The sequence below is a fragment of the Nasonia vitripennis genome, chromosome 4 (genome assembly GCF_009193385.2).
Source record: "Nasonia vitripennis strain AsymCx chromosome 4, Nvit_psr_1.1, whole genome shotgun sequence".
In the NCBI taxonomy this organism is placed as follows: Eukaryota; Metazoa; Arthropoda; class Insecta; order Hymenoptera; family Pteromalidae; genus Nasonia; species Nasonia vitripennis.
Genome location: NC_045760.1, coordinates 2,891,874 through 2,914,225, shown reverse-complemented (window position 1 = coordinate 2,914,225; position 22,352 = coordinate 2,891,874). Strand labels below are relative to the sequence as shown.

The 22,352-nt window shown below is 49.5% G+C and overlaps 2 protein-coding genes across 4 annotated transcripts in view; both read right to left on the bottom strand.

The window, feature by feature from the left end:
* Positions 1–22,352, bottom strand: part of LOC100120131 (signal-induced proliferation-associated 1-like protein 1) — a 47,423-nt gene that overhangs the window by 18,425 nt on the left and 6,646 nt on the right. Inside the window, exon 2 of one of the 3 annotated variants that reach the window (XM_008213157.4) lies at positions 2,579–2,655. The exons of the other annotated variants lie outside the window; for them this stretch is intronic. The gene's annotated coding sequence lies outside the window, so the exon portion shown is untranslated. The remainder of the gene's footprint in view (positions 1–2,578; positions 2,656–22,352) is intronic. 3 annotated transcript variants of the gene reach the window in all.
* LOC100120157 (ubiquitin-conjugating enzyme E2 R2-like) lies at positions 16,762–17,865 on the bottom strand. The gene has a single exon (XM_032599513.1). The coding sequence runs from the start codon at positions 17,693–17,695 to the stop codon at positions 16,955–16,957; it is 741 nt and encodes a 246-aa protein (XP_032455404.1). The 5' UTR covers positions 17,696–17,865; the 3' UTR covers positions 16,762–16,954.

Sequence of the window (22,352 nt, the reverse complement as noted above, 5' to 3'; positions counted from 1 at the left end):
CTATATGCGCGCAGACTACACATTTTCACCTCTCTGCCTCGTCGTAGCTTTCTCGCGAAGAGTAGGTGGTAACACCCTTTCTCTACGAGGCGATGACTGCGATTATATGGCCGCGTTAATTAATTACCTGGGACTTTCTTCGACGGACAATTTGCAAATTAGCACGTATAACCATGTGTGCGCTGGGAGCGATTGTTATTGCGATAAAACAGCCAGGAAGCATACGACAGATATACAACAAACAAACCAATGAGTTATCAGCACGTGCTCCTAAAATTCGTCCTCCTTCTCTCGTCCCAGAGCACAGCTTTCTCTTAATTCCACGCACGTGCGCACATGCAAATTCGCAGAATAAACACAAAGCGCACAATTCATATCGAAGCTCGAGAAAAACGCGCTCGCGCGAATTCCATTGTCGTTAAAAGGATGCGCGCGCTCTTTTCGAATTTCCCACAGCCTCGCGCGTGTGAAAAGTCTCCTCTCGCGCGCGAGTTACGCCTTTTACGCGAGCGTAAACTCGAGGAAACTCTCCGACTCCGTCTCCCTTCGGAAATCCGGTGAATTTTAATGCCGAGCGCGTTAATACTTTCATAATGCACTCGAACGGCTGATTGTGCGAGCTTACAACAGTGCGATTTATACACACGAGGGGGCAAAAAGATTGTGGGTAAGTGGGTTCACTCGCTGCTGCTGTGACTTTCTCAGATGCGGGGATTATTATTTTAATCAGTTTTTTACTTCTCTGTGAATGAATGTTTAATCGCGGCCATTATTTACAATACAATGTTGCGCTTTTATCCGTTGCAGTTTGAAGAAGAGGGGAATAAAAATCACGGCTGTGTGAGAGAGAGAGAGAGAGAGCCGGTCGTGAATTTTTGCGCGATTCATACACCGCGTGGCAAACATAAAGCGCCGATAATGAAGAAACGGTTTATCTCTCACGCTACGCCCCGACTTCAAATATTGACCCGCGGAATCCGTGAATCGAAAGGAGAAGAGGACTTGCGAGCCGATCGGCGGTGAAAAATTTTTCCGTTCTTCCTCCTTTGCGCGTGATTCTGTTGGCAAATATGTCATAGCGTAATTTGTTTCTTCGATCCGTACGCACAGCGGTGTAGAAAGTTGATCGTAGGCTCTTACGCAATCAGACACACGTATACAAGGCGTCAAGCGAGTCTAGTCGTACCGAAAATTTGCAATCGTCTGAAAAGAATTCTCTAGTCGAATTTACACACGGCTCACATTCAGGTGATGTAACGGGCCGAAATCGGAATAAACAGATGAATTCGAGTTTGGTCGCGCGCGCGCGCGGCGCCCTTTTGACGCAGATAACCGCGATTTTTTTCTGTTTTGCTTCGCTCGTACGCTGCTCTCTTTTTCAGCGCGCGCAAGCGCGTATAAAAGGCCGCCACTCGTTCTCGCAGATAAGAAACAATGAAGGTACTATGCTCTCCCTACAGCTTTCGCGAGTTAACGCTCAGGTATGAAGTCGTCCGACTAAAGGTGCGAGTGTGTGAATTTGAAAAATGTTTGATTTAGACATACATACACCATCGTCCACGAGCGAAATATTCTTGTCCCTCGTGAGAGATCGCACACGTGGCATTGATCAGCGGTCAGTAGCAGCAGCAGCAGCAGCGCGAGATTTGTGTGTCAGTGGATCAGCGCACTTTTCTGGTCATACCGGTTTTCGAGGAGCCGCTCTTACGCCGGGGTGAAAATACTTGCGCTCGCTGCACGGCGGCTCGCGTGGGCGCTCCGAGTCGCGACAGTCAGACTAAACAAAGCTCCGGCTATGCAGCCCAGTACGCGCGCGTATGTGTGTGCGCGCGCGCGTGTGTGTGTGTGTGTATACGCTGGCTCTGCGCGGCGAGTAAGTGGTAGCGGATGTGTACGCGTCGGGCTTGGAAATAATTTGCTGCAGCTGGAAGTTTTGATAGGGGAGTCGATGCGAGAGAGGATATGGAAGTCTGCTGCTGCTGCTGCTGCTCCTTTCTTTAATGGCTTGCGTGTACTCGAATTTAAATATTTAATCTTTCCGAGTTAAAACACTGCGTTACAGGATAGAAGCCATGATTCATGCTTTTGGAGGAAAAAAAACGCGCCAGCTCTCATCAAACTCACGCGAATCGCCTTACGCAACGGTAGCGTCCGTAATGAGCTTTTTTTCGACTACTCTAATGCTGATTGAGTTCCGCGAAATAGATTTTCCTCGGGTTTATGACTTATTTGGTTAGCGGCACACTACAAATCAGCCCGACTAATTGAGCATTTCGTTGGCAATCGCGTCTTACGTCCTCCTCTCTTTTTCCGTGTAGCGTATAATTTGAGAGCGCACTTGTACACATGTGCCCGAAAAAAATGCTAAGAGACCGCACACACACATACATACACACACACGTCTCGTTGAATATTGGTTTCGCGTCCAAAGATGGCCGAGTCAAGTTTTCGGTGGGTTTTCGAGCTAAATATGACCAAGGAATAATGTGTTTGCGGTAATTCGATCGACAATGCCAAGAGAGATAATTCATGCGCTTTTTGCATTATCATAATTCACGAGACAATGCGCTCGACTTACCGGTACAGCTATAACCACTGCTCTATGCGGTGTGACGCGTTAATAATGAACTGGCGAGGTAATTGATGCCGACTTACCTGTAACAGAAATAACAAGCGAATCGTTAGTGAATTATTTGAAGTAAACAATCCCGATAATCGTGTATAAATGGTCCATTCATCCCTCAATAATTAAAAGGCGTTCACAGAACCAAGCCCTCACGGTATTTCACCGAATAATGAAATTCCGCGCGATATCACACCAAACTTCGTATACACATAACACACGTGGACAAAGAAAGCATAAAGTTAAGAGTACACAGAACGTTGCACAAACGAATCGTAGAGAGGGAGAGAGAGTTGAAGCTAATGGGAGGCTCGGTTTAATTAAAACCGGAGCGACAGATGCCGGCGTTATACGGCGCAGCGGGACAATTAGCATATTTATTAATGAATTCGCATTCACGGTCCAGGGCCGTCGACGTCATCCTCTGCTGGGAATCGCACGCGTCGCTAGACGCGACACATGTGTGACGCTATATGCTGCCGGTTAGTACTTCTCTGAGAGAAAGAGCGAGAATCGGACCTCTTTCGCCGTGATTATTGCGAGGGGAAAAGTGCGAAAATCGAGAGCTATTTTATATACGCTCTCGCTCTCTAATTGAATGTAAACGTACAAGCTTCCAAATGAAAAGCCGTCCGTTGCATAAACCTATCAATCTCGCGGTAAATCACACAGTCGAAAGCAAATCAACTGCGAGAACGATTTGAAACAATAGGACAAAAAAAAAATCACGCCGCTTCAAATTTCGCGTAATCCATCACACTCGCGTCGTGGGGTAAACGAGCGAGTTGAATAGCCTCTCCGAGAAAAACAAAGGAACGCGTACACTGCGACAAAAAAGAGAGAAGGCTGAAGTGCACTGGCGTGTGCAGATCGCGCATACGAGGGGGTGCAACGAGGGCGATTAAGCGCGTGGTCAGAGGGAAAAAAGGGGTGCGCGCAGCTCGCTTTATACGCTCGTTAATCGATGAAAAGAGGCAAGAGCGAGTATAGGAGAGAGAAAGCCGCCGCGCTGCTGCTGCTGCTGCTGCTGCGCTTTACGATGAAACGATTAACGATTGACTTTTGCGCCTTTAATGGCCGTGCCGCGCGGAGTTAAACGACATGCAACGACTTTTTCATGCCGGTTATAGGAAATTCAAAAGAAGCGATCGAAATGATGCTGGAACGAGGTGGTTTTCATTGTTTTCGAGCTGGATCGTCTTATTATCTTTGGATTAATGATGTGTCGAAACTAGAAAATAATTGTGCAAATTTATTGATCGATAGCTGCGCTTTTGAATTTCTCTCTCTCTCTCTCTCTGCACAGCCTTTCCCACACGTCAAACGTTATATATGCAAATCTCGAAATCAAGCGAGATAATTGTCGTTTCATCATATCCCGCACACGAATAACGTAACAATGCCTCGCGCGAGTTATAAAAAAGACCGGAAAAACACGATATTTCAATTATACACACTCCCGCGATATCACACCCAAGAGAGCAAACACAAAGATGCGCGCGCAGAGAGAGAGAGAGAGAGAGAGAGAGAGAGAGAGAGGAGACGAAAAACGTGGGCTGCACACATTCGCGCATTAGTTTAGGATTACAAAACAAAGAGACACAAATATACGCGCTGCATATGCTCTCGTCGCACATGACGCACCGAGAGACGAATAACAGAGAAGAGCATCAGCGTTGAGAGAACACGAGGAGTTCATCAGTCACGTCGAGAGACGTCTCTCAGTGTACTTATGCGTCTCGTCGCTCTTGAAGTCGATGCACAGTACACACGCACACACGAGGGGAGGAAGAAACGGCGAATTAATAAGGCTTTGTATTGTAATGCGAGGAGGCAGCTCTTTTCAATTAGCTCTTGGAATGACACTGCCTTGCGAGCCGGGAATTTGTTGCTTTGACACGTTCAATTTTTGCGGATCGATTTTGTTTACACCTTTTCCCTACCACTCTAAGCAACAATTTCAATTTATACAAGTTATAACGTAGCACAGTTAGAATTTCAGAGCCCATTAAACTCGCTCCAAAAGTGATTACACGAGAGGGGCCGGTATATTCAATGAATACGTTTAAAAAGTTGAAAGCTCGGCGCCTAAAGTCGCACACCGTGACGCGCCACAAGATATATACGAGCCACTCGCAGAGAGAGGTGAAACGTGGGAAGGGAAAAAGTACGCGTACGCGACTTTTTATACATGCCAGCAGGAGAAACTTGGTCATATGCTTCCGCGCTCGTTCCGCTATTCTGCTTTATTGGATTTCCATCGAATATCAAATGAATTCTTTCTTTTTTTTTACAGGCGTAAACACAGTTACGGCAATTTTTTTCATTAATAGCCTCTACACGCAGGATATAATCACCCGCGGAGGAACAGCAGCAGCACACACACACACACACACGCGCGCGTCAAAAGCGGAAGAAGCGGCCGAGGATGAGTAGGAGGAGCAGCAACGAAGCATATATATTCCCTCCTCTTCTCTCTGGGCTTTACGAGAGTCACGGCGGCTCTCCGGGCCATTGTTTTCTATAGCGCTGAGAAAAGCGCAGCTCTCGCGAGTTCAGTAGGCAGCTGTTGCTGCTCATCGCGCAGCGCTCGACTAACGGCACTGGAGCTGCGTTTAGTTGCTGCCGCTGCTGCTGTGGAGGAAAAAGAAGAAGCTTCCGCGAGAGCGAATGTGTACAAATGCCTCTCGGGGATGAGACAGAGCGAGTAGGATACAAACGACGCGCAATTAGCCGACGTGCGCGTACAGGTGCGGCTATGCTGGTTTATTGGTACTAGCTTTTACGAGTTCGCTATTGTATAAGTGTAATATTCGGTAAATTTCGTTGAATGATGACTCCGAATCGACGTGCGCCTGCTGGCGGCGCATACGTAATGCGAGAGAGAGAGAGAGAGAGAGAGAGAGAGAGAGAGAGCCATTAACTTTATCAATGAACGCGCGCACTCTTGAAAAGAGTTTGCGCCAGCTGTTGCACATCAATCGTCGGTAATTAAATTAGCCTATACAACAAGGTATGTATCGTTCGAGTCTATAGCGGCGCGCACAAACTGCTTCCTCTCTCAATTAGTTTCGCTCATGACCGGACAATTATGACAATGCGCGTCAAAATATAACGACGTCTTCAATTAAACCGACGGCACAAAAGTCCTGCGCTCCCTAATACGCGAACCTTCTGCTACGAATTAACTCAAGAGAGAGAGAGAGAGAGAGAGAGAGAGAGAGAGAGAGAGAGAGAGAGAGAGAGCTCTGTAATAGCCATCAAGCGAACCGCAGCCAAAAGAACAAAAAGGCCTCGCTTAACCATTAGCATAAACGCAATTAATTGCATAATCAAGCCGCTTCCCCCTCGGTTCTCACACCGCCATCGGTATAACACAGCAACGCAGCGGACGGAGACTTGCATGCAAAGAAGTAGCAGCAGCAGCAGCGGCGAAAAACCTTACAAGGAAACGCCAGTTCGCCGAGGAATGTCGAAAGACTAACTCGACATCGGTATTTTCCGTCACGTTGCCGCACTTGCAGCCGCTGTATTCTACAGTCCGCGGCGACCATTTGAATACAATGAGGGGTATCACCTTTTCTCTCTCGACTATACAAAGCGAGGGACGAGCACGAGAGCGAGAGGAGACACTGACGAGAGGGTCGAGGTTAAGTAGAGTGCGCTCGACGCGAGGAGGAGCTGCCCGTTCCGCGTCACGTGCTCTCTCTCTCTCTCTCTCTCTCTCTCTCTCTCTCTCTCTCTCTCTCTCTCTGTGCTAGACACTCGAAGCGATCCGCGTATTTCCGGGTTAATTAGAGCGTAATTAGGGAGGCGCTTTCTCGTTCAAAGCCGATACGTCGCTCCCGATGAATTTTTTTTTATCTTCAAAAAATATATTCCAAGCTTCCGCTGTGTGTGTGAAAGGACACAGCGAGAAGCGAGAGCAGCCGGCATCGTCAAAATTTCCAAAGTTAATGAAAAGCAAACAGCGTATTTTCGCCCGCGACGAGCTCATAAAATCGGTAAACCCGACGTTTACTGCTCGGCTTTTACGAGCACCCGCGTAAGGTGTCGCGCGCTCGCGCATCTGGCGTCGTCCCTCGCTCCTAAAATCGAGAGGTGCAGCCGATCTCTGCTCTCTCGCATTCCACGGATTCGCCGCGCAGCGACTTTTTCTCTCTCTCTCTCTCTCTCTCTCTCGGCTCTCGGCTTGTCGTCGGTGCCTTTCGGCGTCATCTGGTGCCGCGTGTGCGTGTGTGCCGGAAGAAAAAAATGTGCAGCGATGAGAAATAAGCGCGCGCTGCTGTGCGGTTGGCGCTCTCGCGTAAGAGAACGCGACCCTGGGACCGGAAGTTCCTCCTTGACCCGTCACTCACGCGCGCGGCCCTTTTTTTTTTATCTTCCTTGCTTTTCGCAACGGAGCTAGGAATGGTTTTACGGCGTGGGTGTGGTTTTCTAGAAACCTCTTTATTTTTTCAATTTTTCGAGCTTCGGAGCACTATATACACCGCTGTGTAACGATAAGCTCGGCATAAGCAGAGTTACGACTACACAGGGGGATAATAGACCGAAGAGCCGCGTGCGGCGCAGCCGTGGTATTGCAAATTGCGGCTAATTCGCGTCCGCGCATCCTATGCCATAGCTTCGCGAGTATGTATCCGGTTGACGCAACGTGCGAAAGCACAGCGATTCCATTTCACCGTCGGGAGTGCGTCTGGTGATTTACGCGACGTTTATATGGATTTCCGCACTTTGGCTGCTTTTTTCTCTCTTTCACTCTCGTACCTCGTCGTCCTCTGATGTACATAGAGGAGCGATAATTGGATGGAACTATGGGTAAGTGTATAAGCGAAGCGTAATGGTTTTTAATACAATGGAGCGTAGCGTTCTGCTGACGCCAGATGCAATTAGAGAAGCGCCGTAAATCTCAATTTGGTTTGACGATGAAACGCGGGGGGGGATAGTAAATCTTGGGACGAGCCGTAACAAAGTGTTAATAATTGTGCGAGCGTAAGGGACTGCTTTGAAGCGTTATGGGATGTTTTACGATGGAAGAAGCTCCGAATGTGATTCCTAGTACGGAGCGGAATCAATGATTCTTGCCAAGAGTATACAAAGAACAACAACAGCAGCAGCGGCCTCGAAAAAACTCGAGACGCGCCACTCCCACATAATAACCGAAGCGGCAGCAACATCTCTCCTGAAAATTGCTTTAATCGTTCTCTTATACCCTTCCGAGCCAAGAGAGGGAGAGAAAAAATAAAGCAGCCCGCAAAACAGTAGCAGCAGCAGCGATCTAGTCGCTCCCTCCTCTGCGCGCAAAAATAACACAGCCCGAGAAAAAGGAGAAGTCGTAGTAGGAATAACCCGTCTGGACAGCCTCGAGGCTTTAATAATCAGCGCACGCAGAACGAGCGCTTTTTCCCCGAGAAATCGCGAGCGGCCGATACAGAACAGCAGCAGCTATTTTTCAGGCGACTTCCTCGCCGTAACCTTGCGCGAGTTAGCCCGCGGTACTCTCCCACGGCTAAGGAGACTCTTCAAGCTGCCTTTTCTTCCACTGCAGCGTCGTGTACTTTTTATAGCCTTTCTCTTCATTCATCTCCCTTTTCCTCTTTTTCTTCCGCGCACGTACACTTTTTGCACGTACACGGCGAGGCTGACGTATTGTACGAACTTGACACGGCCAATCCACACTGCGGGTTAAGTTTAGCTCTTTCTTTCCCTCTTCCTCCAATTATCACCGCTGCAGCACGCAGCGTAATCGTACGGATCCCCCGACAAAGATCGAAGTCCGCAGAGACTGCGTTATCTCCGCCCGCCTCGGGCACACACACACACCGAGAAGTGGCTCGAGCAAAACAGGTCCCCCCAGCGCAGTGGGGATGAGCGTAAGAGGCTCTCGACCCACTGATCCGCAACTCCTCCGACGCATTCGTGACTACCGCAGCGCGCGTGCAAGGCAAATTGAGCCAGAATCGGAGTTTAACATTCCTACGGTTGGCTGGCTTTTATTTCACCTTTTGCATATTTCCGCGACGGCGAGAAGCTTCTCGAGAAGAAGAAGAAGAAGAAAAAAGGAATCGCATATGCGAGTGTCGACGTTGCGCAAAGACGACACAGTAACCGCAGCCGCACGAGTCATCGTATGCAACGTGCTGTGTCTTCCGCTCGACGTCGTCCGCGGAAAAAGGAGCTTATCACGGCCGGCTATCTTGAAAAGCCGATGATAGCGCAAGGCGCGCACGCGCGGAACTCCGAGGATATGCCCAATTTCGCAGGCTCGCTGCCTCTGACTTTTATTGTCTGCTTCGAGCAGTGCCGTATACTTGTGATGCATGGAATTCTTTCGCGAGAGGATCGTCAATTTTACGAGGAGGGAGGATGCCTAGCTTGGCTCTCAGAGGAATTTCAAGCGATGCTAATGAAGAGCTTTCCCGAGGCGAAAGCCTGCGGAAATATGTGTGTCTCGCTGCAGAGATGCTTTGCTGCGGATTTTCGAGAAGAATTATAAGTGGAACGAGAATGACGCTTCGGTCGCGCGTAAAATTTGCGTCTGTTAGATATACACACTAATACCCAAATTGCATCATACCACTGCGTCGTTCCCCCGACGACTTGCCTCGTACAAGAGAATCAGCGCAGCTGCCGTGTGTAATTAGATTCCGAGGGGATCGCGGCACACAAATATATACCTTATCGGAACTCGCTCTGCAGCTTTCACTCGAGACTGTGTCTCCGGGGAATATCCAGGTTGTTATTCCGAGATTCTCGCGGGAACTTTTGAGAGAGCAATAATATGTTTTTGAATGAACGGATTCTTGTCTCCTATTCCAGAATGGGCGATACATCGATAACGAGGCGGCTTATAATATCTTATCGCGTGTGTGGAAACTCCAAGGTGATCGCAAAGCGCACGCACTCGATGGAAGCTATCGATGAAACAGGTGACACTCGTCTGACTCATACTACTCTCGCAGACTTTTCATTGTGTTCACACGCGTTACATGTATAGTTTCATTGATTTCCGCGTTTCTGATTTTTCATCGCCTCGCGTTTTCAAAGAGCCGAACGAGATCTAGCTCGAGCGACGAGTTACATGAGCGAGCTGAGAGGATATATACCTGACGACGTTTAAATATTCATTTTACACACCGGCCGTGAGTCATTCACGCGGCCGCGGCGGTATAAATGAATAGCGATGCTGCCTTTACGACACTCTCGGACGATTCAATGTCATTTCGCTCTATGAATGAAAAAACTCGCGAGCCGTCGATGCGTATATCTGCGATATCGCGATGATAAAAGCTGCCAAATGTGAAAACAATGGAATATCTCTCGGCGGTGATACGAAAAATCGAGAATAGCGAGAAATAATTCAAAGAGTACACGAGAGAGACGGATGTCCCATGAATTACAATTTTATCACACAATACGAGCGCACTGCTCGGTCATCGATCGCTACACTACAACAGGAGCCGTAATTACGTCAAGCTCCGAGCCGAAAACAAAACGCCCCGTGCAGTGAATGAAACCGCCGACTGAATAGAACGCGATCAATGAAACGCAAATCTGTGTGGAACGAGGCTCTCTCTCTCTCTCTCTCTATCCTTTGATTTCGCAACGACGATCCACGAGCGAGCAATGCCAATGTCGTTGCGAAAGCTGCAGCGCCGATGCATTTGTGTTTACTCCTGCGCCTTTCGTCTCCGCTTAACGGAGCCGTGTCAATTGATCGCATCTGTAAACGAGTCACCACTAGCTCATTGGCAGCTCCGTGTGCGTATCCCGTGGATTCGAAGAGGAAGCGTAAACGCTTAATTAGAATCGCGAAGGATTTTCAAAACGACGAGCCAACGCGTCAACACGTGGAGAGAGAGAGAAAAAAAAAACCAAGGCTGCTCCTCGGGCCAGCTGCACGCCGCGGCGAAGAAAAGCCTGTGGGAACCGATGCCTCGAAAATGCATCGCACCGAAAAATCACGAAGCCCGCACGATCGTTTTAAAAGCCCGAAAGAGAATCTCGACTGCCTACCTGCGCGCGCTCTACAAGGGGAACGAGAGAAAAGGCGAGCAGTGTACGCACCTGCGTGCCAATTACCTCTCTCGACGATCCGGAGCAGCTGAAGCCCGCTCGATGCCGAAGAGAGAGAGAGAGAGAGGGAAGCACCTCCGGGACTGCAAACAATTTTAAGCGATTAGCCCGCCGCCGTCAATGCGATTGACTACGTCTCTCGTTTCTATACGTTTTATAAGGCGCGCGGCATTGAGATCGAGTTGGTTTCTTCTGCTATCGATTCTTCCGCGCTGTGTGCGAAGCCGCACGAGGCGAGAGCTTTCGGGGATTTATGGATCGGGACCTAGGCAGGCGGGCACGAATTGGTACCAGTCGGCCGTATGTCGCGTGCTCCGAGGGATTGCTCTCTCCTGCGATGTGTAATGCATGAGTGGCTGGCGCTCGCGTGCGATCCGCGCACAGGTGTATCCGACGAGCTTTGCGACGATTGAGAGGCTTTCAGCCTCTGGGGATTGTTTTTATCGGAATTAATCGGCGGCGAAACGTTAATTGTAATCATGGATAGAGATGGAAAGCGACGTCGTAATAGCTGCCGAGTATTATAAGCGCGGCTGATGAATCATTCAGGTGAAATTCACTTGGAGGGTGGTCGTTTCCGGCCACGGGAACTCCTTATCATCTTACTTAGCAAGTACAATTTCTCATTGTTTGTACACTTGCCTCTCTCCATCGATATCCCCGCGAGCTCGGCTCCGATGAATATGGTTGTATAAGCGCGCGGAATCCGTCCCAACCCTTGCGCGCTATATACAATCGGAAGATAAATTATCGCGCGAATAAGCTTGCACTATTACTCGTGTATAAAGGAGGAAAATTGCCGATTCTCACTTTCTCGTTGGACTGTTATGGTTTCTAAATATAACGCTTCCGAGATACCGAGCGCGCACAATAAACAAACGTAAAATTAGCCCGAACGAGCAATAAAATCGAATATTTATCGCGCGGGAACAATGGTCCCCTGCAGCACACGCAGGTAATATAGGTAAAAGTTCTGTGTTGTGTTGTGTCGAGCGGGAGAAAATGGGCAAACTTATTTCCGCAGAGCGAGCGACTGTACTTACGCGGCTCTCTGCTCGCGTCGTGGTGGCAATAACTGGAAAATCCGGTTTGCATTGTGTTGTACGCGCGAGAGCAGCCGGGAGCTAAGCATAATACGAATTACATCGTTATTTGAACCGTAAAACCGTGCCGGCTACCAAAATTAAGACTCTCTCTCTCTCTCTCTCTCTCTCTCTCTCTCTCTCTCTCTCTCTCTCTCTATCTCTCTCTCTAAGCTATACCTATATTGTGTTACATAGGAAAAAACGGGGTCAAGTCGGGCGCACATGCAGAGTCTCTCCATGTACGTGTTTTGGATTTCTTCTGTGCATGAAAAAGAAGCTATTTCGAAGGTGTCTCAATCAACGAGATTCGTATTTATACTCACAAATCAGCGAAGGAGAAAAGTATACACTGGCTCAACTCACCTGTAACAGAAAGAAAGAAAAGAGCGTTAAAAAATTGCAAAAGCTCTCCAAAAACGTTCGCCATTCCCATCACACAGACCAAAGCCACACACGCACGAAATCCCTCTCTCTCTCTCTCTCTCTCTCTCTCTCTCTCTCTCTCTCTCTCTCTCGCGCGCGCGCGCGCGCAGGTGCGTTGCCGTCAAAAGTAGCAGCAGCGTATACATGCACACGTCTAACAAAGGCAGGCAACGAAAGAGCCCAGGCCATACACCACGGGCCATTCACTCGACTATGGCATATAGCACCGGAATCTCGGTCCTTCGAACAGCAGCAGCAGCGGCGGCGGCGGCGGCGGTGGCCACTACTCGTGCGAGCCCGAGCGAAACGAGCCGCGGCTCGTTTCCGCCTGGTTATGAGCGCAAACTCTCCGCGGATGTGCGTATTATACACTTTTCATATTGAATATTTCCTCTCTCGAGTTCGCGCTGATGATGATCATTCGATCGGAGACGCTTGTCTGGGATTTATTTAGTCGGCCGACTTCTTTTAACCACGGAGTGCATACTATATATTATTATACTAGTGAGAGAGACTGAGCAGCGTGTTTTTCTTCTAATTAGGAGGAGGAGCCTTGCCGGGGGCTCTCGATGCCTTCTGGTAGCTTATACATCCCGCTTTACCGTCGCTTATCACAAACAAAGGCATCCAAATCACTTTCCAACTTATCATCACGGTATACGCGCACACCGGCGCTGAAGCAATATCTCAATTCGATCCCGATATATCCCCTGCCGGCAAATCCCACTCCGCAACGAAATCAGCCATTCTCCTCTCACCCCACCCATAGCTCCCTTAATAAATATTCATCAACATAATCCAACTACGTAACTCGCGCAGCCTAAGATAAAGCGCAGAGCCGAGTCGACTGCCCGCGGAGGAAAAGTCTCGGGGAACATTCGCCGGCCTCTCTCGGTATACAGAGACTTTATACTCGCAGCGCGCGTGTGCAGTGTGTTGGTGTATAGGCAGTCGAGTGTGTCCCGAGAGCCACACGTGACCCAGAAAGCATGCAGCAGCCGGCTTGCTCATGTACGACTTCGTCATCGTCGTCGTCGCGACTGTGATTCAGGGATTAGGATCACAGAGCGAGGCAAGAGTGTGTGTACCAGCGTTGTGGCATACGCCGAGTAGTTTTCTTAGCGGCCGCGCCTCCCCCGCTGTGTGTTTTTTTTTCTTTTTCATAAACGGTTTGCGAGAGAGTTAATGTGATTTACGCGCTATTCTTCACTTTTTTTTCATCAACGGCGAGATATCGATTCGTCTATAGTTTTTTTATTCGACGTCAGCGCGAGTTGATTTATGCAGCCGATGAGTAAGAAGCGGAAAGCCATGCGCGGCTGTTATAAATAATAACATCGAGTCGATTTTCTCGATAAATCGCAAGCGCAACGCGCATACAAAAGGCGATGGAGTCACTTGATGACACCCCTCTTTTATTGAAGCAACCATACGCGCGCGCGATTAGAAATCCACGCGAGCTGACGTCATTATATTAGCGCGGTCGAGGGACTGATGTCACAAGTTATTCCTCATAATTGCATTGTCCTATATATATACTTCCAAGCGCGATCCTGTCCAAACAAGACTCGCGCGTCGCTTGTATTTTTACCTTATGATCATCGAAAAAAATTACTGCATCGATCTAGCGATCTCTCTTATACACGTCAGTTGTAAGTAAGAAAAAAATCGAGAGAAGCTCCGACCGTCCGGAAGCCAGTGGATATATTCCCGGTCTCGAAACGTCCCTGCAACCGACCGTCCACTCTCTGCACACAAGAAGAAGCGGAGGTGAAGGAGGAGGAGAAGCTAACACACAAAGCTCGAGCAAAAGAGAGAGAGAGAGAGAGAGAGAGAGGCAGGACACGACGAGGTGCCGTTACTTGGGCATTCGCCGCCGCGGCCTAACCCAAGCAGGCTTTCCTCTCTGGGGCGATTCCTCCTTTTTGCTCGACACTGCAGCAGCTCTTCTCCTGCTCCTGCAGCGAGAGATATCTCGCGGCGCCACTGACCCAATACTCGCGATTATCGTCGTTTGCATATATTGCACGCATCTGCTGACCCTGATTTTTCTCGCGAATTTTGCACGTGGACTCCTTTAAGGCCGATCGAGTCGAAAGCTCGTTACCTAACGAGCCTAGAAAACAAAGGAGTTCCGAAGACACTACTCGGAGAGAGAGAGAGAGAGAGAGAGAGAGAGAGAGAGAGAGAGAGAGAGAGAGAGAGAGAGAGAGATAGATCCATCACCTCGCGACCGCTAAGCAGCCCCGCACGCGACCGCATCGACAATCCGCAAAACGAGTGCGCAATAATGATCATCATCATCATCATCATCATCATCATCTCCGCAGCCAGTCAATCCAGAAAATTCAGCCAACAGCCAGCTACGCTCGCGACTGCTATATAATAGCCGGACTCTCCTTTGTTCCTCGCTGCTGATCAAGGCGCGATGCGTTCGCCTATGAAAGGAAAACGATGCAGCCTGTATACCAGGTGACGTTTCCTCTCCCTCGACTGTGCCAGAGAGAGAGAGAGAGAGAGAGAGAGAGAGAGAGAGAGAGAGAGAGAGAGAGAGAGAGAGAGAGAGAGAGAGAGAGACCTATACACACAGAGCTCGGGAGAGAAAGAGAGAAAAGAAGTTCGAAGAGGCGACGGAGTAGGCGCTTTACAGTTAGCCGCGCACACGCCATAAACGTGTGTGTGTGTGTGTGTGTGTGCACGTGCTGGTTTGTGCATCACGGCGCGAACGCGCGCCTCGTGAGAGAGCGACGAGCCGTATCGTTTTTGAAGGAGGTATACACATATAGTAGTAGGAGGATCGAAACGAGCTTGGGAGTTGATGCAGCATATAGGTATGGGTTTACTGAATGTTAAATAGGAGAGGCGCAACGGGAAGACGCGGACGTTTCGAAATGTCTGCGCGCGGGATGTGTCTGTCGAGATTCGCTCTGCTGATGAGAATGCTGGATGCGAGGAATTACCTTTTCGACTGTGGCGTAATGGTAAAAAATACAGTTCTATTCCAGAAAGAGCGAATCGCGTCGAGGCAAACTGCGGATAAGCAGACCGCGAACCTATTTGCCCCGGCGAGTCTCCTCTCCGTAATAAAGTGCCCATCGCGGCGGCGGCGGCGTCACACGTGGGAAAACGTCTCTAAACGAGCCGCGAGTCTATATCTTCTCTCTCTCTCTCTCTTCAACGAGCTAAACTCCTGGTGGCAGGAAATTGAAAATGCATTGAGACGTTCGGCTCGTTTTATTTCGTCTCGGAAGTTGCGTGTCTATCTTTCTCTCTCTTGAGTAACGTTAACTCCGTATACTGATGTCGCGCACACGGCTCCGCCTCTTTTTCTTCCTCTCGTTAACGGCTTCGAGAGCCAGGAGGAAGAGATATACGCCAACTGTAATTGAATTCGATGGATCGACGCGACTCTATGTTTAATATTTGAAACACGATTTTATCCGTATACACAGCCTTTTTCGCGCGAATCCTTAGCCGCAGGCATAATCAAGGCGCGCCGTGAAAATTTATATAGGAATGCGCTGCTATCCCCCAAACTCATTCCATTAAACCGCTCTCTCTCTCTCTATCTCTCTCTCCGCGTATATACATCACGGGGGGCTGGAGTTTTTGCCGGAAGCTGAGTAACGCCGGCGGGGCTATTCCAGCTTTTTACGCTGATCAAATTATGGATCGTATACTTTGGCAAAGTACATCGCGGAATATTTCGTGGTCATCGCGAGGCTGAAAGAAAATTCGCCCTTGAATCTAGAGAGTAAAGGTGTACAAAGAGCGAAGACAGAAAAGCGCTGCCGCTCTGTTTCCCCGTAGGGTATACACGCGCACACAGGCACACACACACGTGCGCAGAAGTGCGCGAGTAGTTGCACGCACACGCCGGCGTCAGCAGCAACAGGAGCACAGGAGCCGCAGCAAGGAATGCGCTCTCGCGTTGCATCCTTTGTGCTCCGCTTCTCGAGAAGGAGAGTATACGGCTCACCTATACAGCTATGTGTATGTGTATAGGAACAATATACCGGGCCGGCCGGCAAGAAGAGGATGCGGGACGACGAGCCCAAAGAGGCCCTAAGCCCTCCCGGGCAGAGTAATATACAATAGCAAAGTTACATACCCTCCTCCTCCTCCTCCGATGCTTTCACTCGACGCGAGCGAGGGATTTATTATTGTTATTTTCTTTTTTTCGGCGCGCCGGAAATTGCGTCGAACGCTTTCTCGCAAGCTGCGCGCGCGCATTAATACCGGGAAGGAAGATTGTGTGCGGAGGATCGAGTGACATCACACGGCCTGTGTAATAGAAGCAGGTCGAAGAGGAGAGAGATTTCATCGTTTTTTTTTCTTTGCGCATTGTTGCGACGACAGGCGCGCGCGCTATGCGTGTGTTTTGTGCCTTTTAATTAGTTGAAGTACCGAGCGGCGTGGGCGTATCGCGTTGCTCGGTTACGGGAGCGTGTAAAAAGTCAGCGGGATTTACAGAGGACGCGTAAGGTGAGATGAAAAAATATTCGAGTGCATGCGAGAGTAGGAGGGGAAAAGTATAATTAAGAAGATTTTTCCTACGTTTTTGCAATATTTTTTATTCTGGTTCTGTGATACACTGCTTACGTCGAACTATTTTGCATGCTTCTTACGTAATTTTGATGTCGTCAGCATTACGAGCTAATCGAACAAGATCAGCTAAGAAGGTTCGATTCGCACTTTTGCATACTAATCGCTCTGGTAGCAGCTATCAGTGTGGTTGGCAGAAGCGTTATTCATCATCTTCGCCATCTTCGTTGCCCTCCTCCGAGCACTTATAATCATCTTCATCGTCGTCATCGTCGTAGTCATTGTCGTAATTATTAAAGTCGTAGAAATCGATGCAATCATCGACCTCGTCCTTTTTCTTGATCTTATCTTTCACCTCGTTGCAGTAGTCTTCGATGGTCAAGGGCACTACGACACCTTCCTTCTCAGCTTCGGCCTTAGACGCCTGTACTTGACTCTTCACGATCTTGGCGTACTGGTCGTCGCCGCCTTGCTTCCAGCGTCTGTACATGACCGAAGCGTCGACGTTTGCCGGGCTCGATACGTTTGGCTCGTTCATTAGAGAGATGACGGACAGCAAGACTGTTCTGACACTTCGAGCTGGAGTCCAACGCTCGGAAGCCGATTCACCGCTCGAGGGATCGTTGATCGGCGGATGCAGAATCGAGATGCAGAGTCTGCCGTCCACGAAGACGTTCGGGTGCAGGAATTTGCTGGTGAAGTGAAGACTCGGCGGACTGTAGGGATAATCAATCGGGAAAAGCATCCTGGCCTTGAAATAGCCGCCCTGGTAGATGGTATCGGGCGGGCCGAAGATCGACACTTCCCACTCAAACATGTTGCTGTCATCGACGAGCTTAACGCGGAAACCTTCCACTGGCTCCTCTTGCAACTTCTTGTACTCCAGGGTCAAGGCACGGACGGCACTTGACGTGGCGACGGCGAGTTCGGCCATTTCTTCCATTGCGACGAGTGATGAAGTTTAAAATTGACTTAAACGGAGCAACGATCTTACCGGTAGCTTGACCGAACTGGATTGTTTACTAATTGACTTGGCAGGACTTGGTTAACTGCTGGCGTCGAGTCGGTGTTGTGTCGACTGAGGAGACAATAACACTGAGGGATTTTGCTTACTGAGTTCGCGCTTTTATAGCATTTTGCGGTAATGCTACCCGTGACAGTACCTTAACATTTACCCCTCTACTTGCCAAATCTGGTCGATAGTCGTTACAGGTTTCTCTTAACGGTTCCACCAATACAAACTTCATGGGTAAACACAGTCTAGTCTTATGGCCAATTTCGATGAAAACGATGATTCTTCTGGATCGACTTCGACCAAAAACAATCATTCACTTCCATCAAACCCGACGGCAAGCCTCTATCCGTTCAGCCCCATCCCCAAATTATCTCTCCGAATCTCCGATAATACCTCCAAGCCCATCGAGCACTCTGACCGTCAATTGAAGAATTCCTCGCAGGCCTCCGACAAGATTAGCACGTACGCGCGTCCATCGCATGCACATAGGCGGAGAAGGATCCTCGAAAAGGGTCTGTACTATACACACAACGTCCGTGCAACGAATCTCGGAGGTCAATCGGAGCATCCGGTGCCCTCTCTCTCTTCCTATCTGCATTTTTAAGAAGCAATTTCCGCTCGGCCGATCGGAAATCGCGTGTTTTCGATGATTTCTTAATTTCCGTGCAGCAGCAGCAGCAGCAACGGCGTCACGAGTGAGAGAGCGCAGATAGACGTGCACGCGTACAAGCTGCAATTGGAATAGTGAGAGGGGCGGGGGGGGGGGGGGGGGGGGGGAGATGGTTATGCTAACGATGACAACTGCATGCAGTCGACGAGAAAGTCCGGCGACAAGTGCATTAGAGCAATAGCGCGTGAAGTTTATACGCGTAATTTCGAATCGTTAGCTCTCTCGTGTAATGTACAAGCAACAGTCGACGTGTTCCACTCGGCGAAATTCTCTTCGAAAACGGCTGAAATCCGCTTCGACGACGTCAGCTAAAAAGAGGACGGATTTTCGCATCGGCTGAGTCTCAGGGTCACCGTCGCGCATAGCACACTACTTATACACGAGAGGGAAGCGATGATGCGACGCTCACACCGACACACACGCGCATAAATATACGTAGCAGTTGAAGCGAGTATAAGACCGGATGTGAGCCGGCAGCGGAGGATATAGCTCCGCGCGCATCGCGTATCTCCTCTCCACTCGGCCCTCTCTCTCTCTCTCTCTCTCTCTCTCTCTCTCTCTCGCGCGCGCGGCAATTAAAGCAAGATAAAGAGTCCGCCGGCGAAGATAAAGGAAACAAGGACGGCGCAGACGCACAGAGAGACGAAAAACGCGCGGGATCGCTTCCCAGAGACGATAAGGAATTTTTAAAGAGCTGTAAATTTTTTGATGCTCCGAATGTACGCTGCACTGGGAGCTAGGGTTCTGTTTCAGGCTTTTTTTCGCTGACGACGTCGGATCGACGAGTTGGACATCCGGAAGGCGATCGCCTCGTCGCCTCGAGAATTATTTTCCTTATCTCGCGGACAAACAAATTGAAAAAGAACGCTGCAGCCGGAATCTTATCTAATATGTAAATTCATATCTGAAAGAAAACACATGCATAATTTATACACACTCGGGGAGTCACCTATACACACACACACACACACACACACGAGCCGAAATGTGATCTCCCCTCGAGAGCTTCTATTCTTCGGAGAGCAACACGAGAGAGAGAGAGAGAGAGAGAGAGATCGCGGCGCTGTTTATGTAATCTCTCCGAGTGTAATTCTTCACGAGTGTTTATACGAAAAAACGAAACCAAAAGCCGAGCTCGTCTAGTCGTCTGCGCGATAAATTAATGGAGGCTGTAAATTTTTTATCTCCAGTAATATCGCCGCTCGCCTTTCAAGGATCCTCTCTCGCAACAATCCACTTCCGCGCGCGTGACGCTTTCATCCAAGAGAGAAAGAGAGAAAGAGCGAGAGTCATAAGACACGAGCATCGGCCAAAAATACAAGCCTCCGCGTACTTTGCGCTCGTAAACTCGTGCAGCGGCCGCACACATCCCCCGAGATCAGAAGCGAGCGGCTCTTTCAATCAGCTTTCCGAGAAATCTCTGGCGAGCCAAATTCGCGCGTGTTTCCGCGCTCTATAAATGGCCTCGCTCACGTCCGGCTGTATAGTCTGCCGCTGCTGCGTCGCGAGAAGTGCAGACTCGTATAGGTATACGAATACACGCACGCGCATATGGAGCGTGTATGTGTCACCTCGTCGAGGAGATACGACGGAGGACGCGAGGCTCGTTGAATTTCCAATATCCACTCGGTTTTAGGGGATGGCGCACACGTGCTTCTCGTTCTTTTTTTTCTTTCTCTCTTCTCACCGAAAAGGGTGACTAAAAAAATTGCACAAGGAGGCCGAGGCAGGGGAAAAAGGGTCGAGAGAGGCTTGCGAGACAAATCCATCTTGAGACAATGCTGAATATTCATGCACGTGTGAGTGTACTCTATACGCAGTCTCTCTCCCCGCGTGTTTACGCTCTTTTCTCGCTCGTTATTTACGTCGCTGCTTTCTTTCCCGAATAAAAGAATCGCCGCCCGCCAATTATCTCAACGACATCGTCGTCCAATTTGCTCCGTAGAGTGCGTCAGCGCCGAATCATCCCAAGCGCGAATTACCGCAAGGAATGCGCCGAAAAGTCGCGTACACGCGTGCCGAACAGCCATATAGGAATAATCAGCCGTAGCTCACGCGTTTATCACACGAGGTCGGAGTCAATGCACTCCCCCGTATCCACGCGACTCCCGCTCTTTCTCTCCGTCGCGCAGGTATGCAGCCGCGCGGGAAGAATCCGGATTCGATGCCCCGCACGCGGGGGAGGGAGGACTTGGCGCAGAGACAAACTTTCCGTCCGCTCTTGCTCGAGAGAGGGATGTTGTTTGTTTGTATACCAACGCTGCGGCATCGAGGAGAGAAAGTTTTCGGGAAGGCTGTGTATTTTTGTTGATATACACCCAGGAGCCCTTCTATGCACCGATGCCTTTATACATTCGATTCAAAACAAGTCACGCATTGTGAAACTAAACACGCGTGTCAATATTTGTCTTAAAAACTCGGGCCTAATATCCGGACTAATCCAGAAATATTCCGAGAATAAAAAAAGCGCGCGCTCTCGCCAAAGCCGCATACCTCTCTCTCGAAGAAGAAGAAATTTTTCTCGAAACGCGCGCGTCTCTCCTTTCAAGCGCTGCGCCTTCCACCGACACACGCGCCGCGCGCAACAACAATGCCGCTGCAGATGCTGCGCACGAGACATTCGAGAGAGCCGCTGCAGCCGGCCGGCGGCGGTTTTCACACGGCGCATTTAGAAAAGCGGTCACAGTCGTCCCCGTCGTCCTCTCCCCCCCCCTCCCAGAAACGGGTTTTTCACGGCTGCATACCTGGCTATACACTATAGCATCGGCGTACTTCTCCGTGAGCGAGAGACAGAGGCGACCGGCTGCCAATTGGGGGACTCGAGAACACCGACGCACTAAAAGTGAAATGTATATCCGCGAGCGAGACAATCGTTTAACGTTTGCCAGGCGCTGCGGAGATCCCCTCGAATCGTTTTACGAACTGCGGATTTTTCGGTTCTACACTTGGTCCGGAGATTTATCGTGCTGGCCGCCTGCAGGTGTAACGGATACGCCGGAGTGTTGTGCGAGACACGGTTTTTTATATCATATTAGTGATGTCGCGCGGGAAATTTCGACAGGGAGCTGAAGGAACGCGTCTCCGCGGCTAATCTCGGTTATGCTAATAACGATCGCGAGAGATCTCGGAGAGCGTTTTCTAATTTCCCGACGATACAATTCATCTGAAATTGAAATGAGCCGCTTCTCCCTACCGATCGCTCCCACACACGAATATGCTTATACCCATATATCGACCGCATCGAGCGATGGGCGCGTATATGCATAAATTTTTACGGTTACCTGTTACCACTCGTAGTCGTGAATTATTATCCACGCAGGGCTGACGTCGTATAGAATCCCGCGAGAAAAACAAGAAAACCATTAAAATTATGATCTAAATGTTCTCTCGTGACCGAAGCCACTTGTAAACATCGAACACGAGGCCCTCACAAAAAAGCTTCGTAAATTCCCGGCGCACAACATCGCGTATAATTCACATGAGAGCCGAGAGAGAGAGAGAAAGAGAGAGAGAGAGTCAGTGTCTTGAGATCCTTTAAACACAAGGGAAAAAAATTTACGAGCAGCAGGCGAGAAAGCCCCGCCGTCTGTCGAACCCGAAGCCGGAGCAGAGAGAGAGAGAGAGAGAGACACGGTTCTGCAGAAGAGAGCAAGAGAGAGAGAGTGAGAGAGAAGCTTCGGTCGGCCGGAAATAGGCGTAATAACGAACTCGATTGCCACCGTACGTGTCCCGAATGGCGATAATTCTCTCTACATAGTGACGTGCAGCATCGCATACGCGGAACAAAAGAAGACGCAACGCTCTGCACGGATCGACGCGTTTTTTACGAGCGAAGGTCGCGAGAGAGGATGATGCATCGATAATTGGCCGCGCCCGTGTGTACACCGGATGCGGAAAAATGCGGGATGGTTAGCG